Source organism: Gavialis gangeticus, unplaced genomic scaffold (assembly GCF_001723915.1).
Source record: "Gavialis gangeticus isolate Ggan-Ray unplaced genomic scaffold, GavGan_comp1, whole genome shotgun sequence".
Taxonomy (NCBI): domain Eukaryota; kingdom Metazoa; phylum Chordata; order Crocodylia; family Gavialidae; genus Gavialis; species Gavialis gangeticus.
In genome coordinates this window covers 89488992-89491379 of record NW_017729022.1, presented here as the reverse complement: position 1 = coordinate 89491379, position 2388 = coordinate 89488992, and the positions used below count along the sequence as shown (strand labels likewise).

At 35.8% G+C, this 2388-nt stretch overlaps 1 protein-coding gene across 9 annotated transcripts in view; it reads left to right on the top strand.

The window, feature by feature from the left end:
- Positions 1 to 1925, top strand: part of LMO3 (LIM domain only 3) — an 86465-nt gene extending 84540 nt beyond the window's left edge. For 8 of the 9 annotated variants that reach the window (XM_019515605.1, XM_019515603.1, XM_019515602.1 and 5 more), the window contains one exon: positions 590 to 1925. In XM_019515605.1, coding sequence (XP_019371150.1) covers positions 590 to 695 — 106 coding nt within the window. In that variant the 3' untranslated portion in view covers positions 696 to 1925. The remainder of the gene's footprint in view (positions 1 to 589) is intronic. The other variant, XM_019515606.1, reaches the window with a different exon arrangement.
- Positions 1926 to 2388: the final 463 nt, after the last annotated feature.

Here is a 2388-nt window from a genome sequence, read left to right as displayed (position 1 = left end):
GGTGTGGGGGGGCGGCCGCGCCCCCCCCCCCCCCCCATCCAAACACAGACATAGATGGACTGATAGAACAGTCAACTGGTATACAGTGTTTGATCTTTATAACATGTATTATTTTATGAGATATTAAAGATATTATTTGTATAATATTTATAAATAATGTTAAATAATTAAGCATTCGGAAGCCTATGATCACTTTTTGCCCCTCTCTGATTTGTGTGGCAGAACTACAATTGCTTTTCATTCAACTCACCGGACTTGGATATTATTCTGTTTTATCTATGCAGCTGCTATCCAAGACTCCCATGGTCTTCAGTGGATTTTGGATGAAGTCCTTGGCTAGGGGAGTAAAATCACTTGTGTGAACTGAATTTTGTGGAAGGCGTGCAATACATTCTGATAACAACAATTTCATAGTGGGGCTTTTCAGTATGTTTTTTTCCCAAAACACTACAACACAGACAACAGATGCAAGCTGCATTGTTCCTACAATGCAATTGTGCCTACTTGTGGTACAGCCTTTGGCTTTAATATCACAACAGTTTATTCTAAATACAACCTTTTCCTCCCTCTCTCTTTTTTTTTTTTTCAGATTTTGCGTTGGAGACAAATTTTTCCTAAAGAACAACATGATTCTGTGCCAGACAGACTATGAGGAAGGCTTAATGAAAGAAGGTTATGCACCCCAGGTTCGCTGATCTGATGCCACATCGTTAAGAATATAAAGCACTATGTTCTTTTATCTTTTTTGCCCAACATGTATATAAGAAATGACACAGGAACCTACTGAATAGCATAGATATAGAGAAACAGGATGGTTGCGTGGAATAAAAGGCGGACTGCGTATGTATGTAGTGAAAATTGCTCCAGTTCAGAGTTGAATGTTTATTAAAAAGGTACTGTATATACTGCTGGATTTTTTGCTTGCTATTGTTTTTTTTTTCTTTTTGTGTCACTTGGCATGAGATGTTTATTTTGGACTATTGTATATAATGTATTGTAATATTTGAAGCACAAATGTAATACAGTTTTATTGTGTTACCATTTGTGTTCTTGTTTGCTTCTTTGTATTGTTGCATTTAGTACAATCAGTGTCTAAACTTACTGTATATTTATGCTTTCTGTATTTACCAGCTATTTTAAATGAGCTGTATCTTTCTAGTAAAAAAAGAAAAAAAATTAAAGAGCAAATCCCAACATTATGCTACACTTAGAGCTTAAAAATACTATTTGCATTAAAACTATTTAAAAAAAATAATAATTCTAGCAGGAACCACTGCTAATGATACTATGGTTAAGGGTCTATCAGCACTTCTGTATAAGCCTCTATTTTTCAGGGGTTAAGCCTCAGCTGTTTAATTGCATAAGTTTCCTCAAAGAGCACTTTTATTTTCCTACAAAAATGTTGAGAAATAAGTTTGGCTGTTTATGGACATGTTTTAAAATGTGCAAAAACTAATGCTTTTTGGGTGCTGCTTTTAGCTCCTTTGGCATTCAAAATTAGTTCAATTTTTAATTAAACTGGAAATTAGGCCGTAATGGAACCCAGTGCCTTTGGGTATCTTGTAATATATGTTTATAAATATATTTTCTGAGGTTGTTTTAATTTGGAAAAAAGTGACACCTGCTCTTGTGCAGAGAGCTTTTTTTAAAATCACAGTTCTTAGAATTTGGGATTGCTTTAGTTTGTTTTTAGCCTCAAGACTTAACCCTAAACTTCCATGGAGAGTTGCCTGTGTCTTAAATAGTTCTTTGGAAAACAGTGAGTTTAGAAAGCACTAAGAGCAGCTTCACTTATAGGGTCTTCTTACATTAGAGAAAGCTGATATTTTGAAGGTGATATGTCACCGGCAACCAATCCTAACAGGTACTGTACTGAAAAAAAATTGAATGCATTTGTTGCTGGGACAAAACATTTGAATATCCTTATAGAAAGCAGGAGATGCCACATTTTACCAGGTGCTGCTTATGCTGTTCATGACAGCCTCAAACAGGTTTGGCCTGTCAGTAATGGCAAATGAATCATCTTCACATGCTTGCTGACAGTGGGAGGGAAAACCATTGTCAGTAACAGGACAATCTGGACCTACACTTTAAAGCCATAAGATTGTTTCATCAGTGGTCCATAGGTGATCATAGTCCAGACAGTTTAATTATATTACATCTGCTCGGAGGATGGGATTTAACAAATTGGCTAAATATATTCTTTTCTTTCTGGCACTATAGCTCACTGGAAAAATAGCCAGTATTTATAAAGTACTGTCTCATATGCTGCCTTTTACACTTAAGAATGTCATACACACAAAGCAAAGGGCACGTTAATATAGTTTACTTGTGCACAGTGTAAATTATGTCCTTTGCTCTTCCCACTCCCTCTCCATTCTGCAGCTT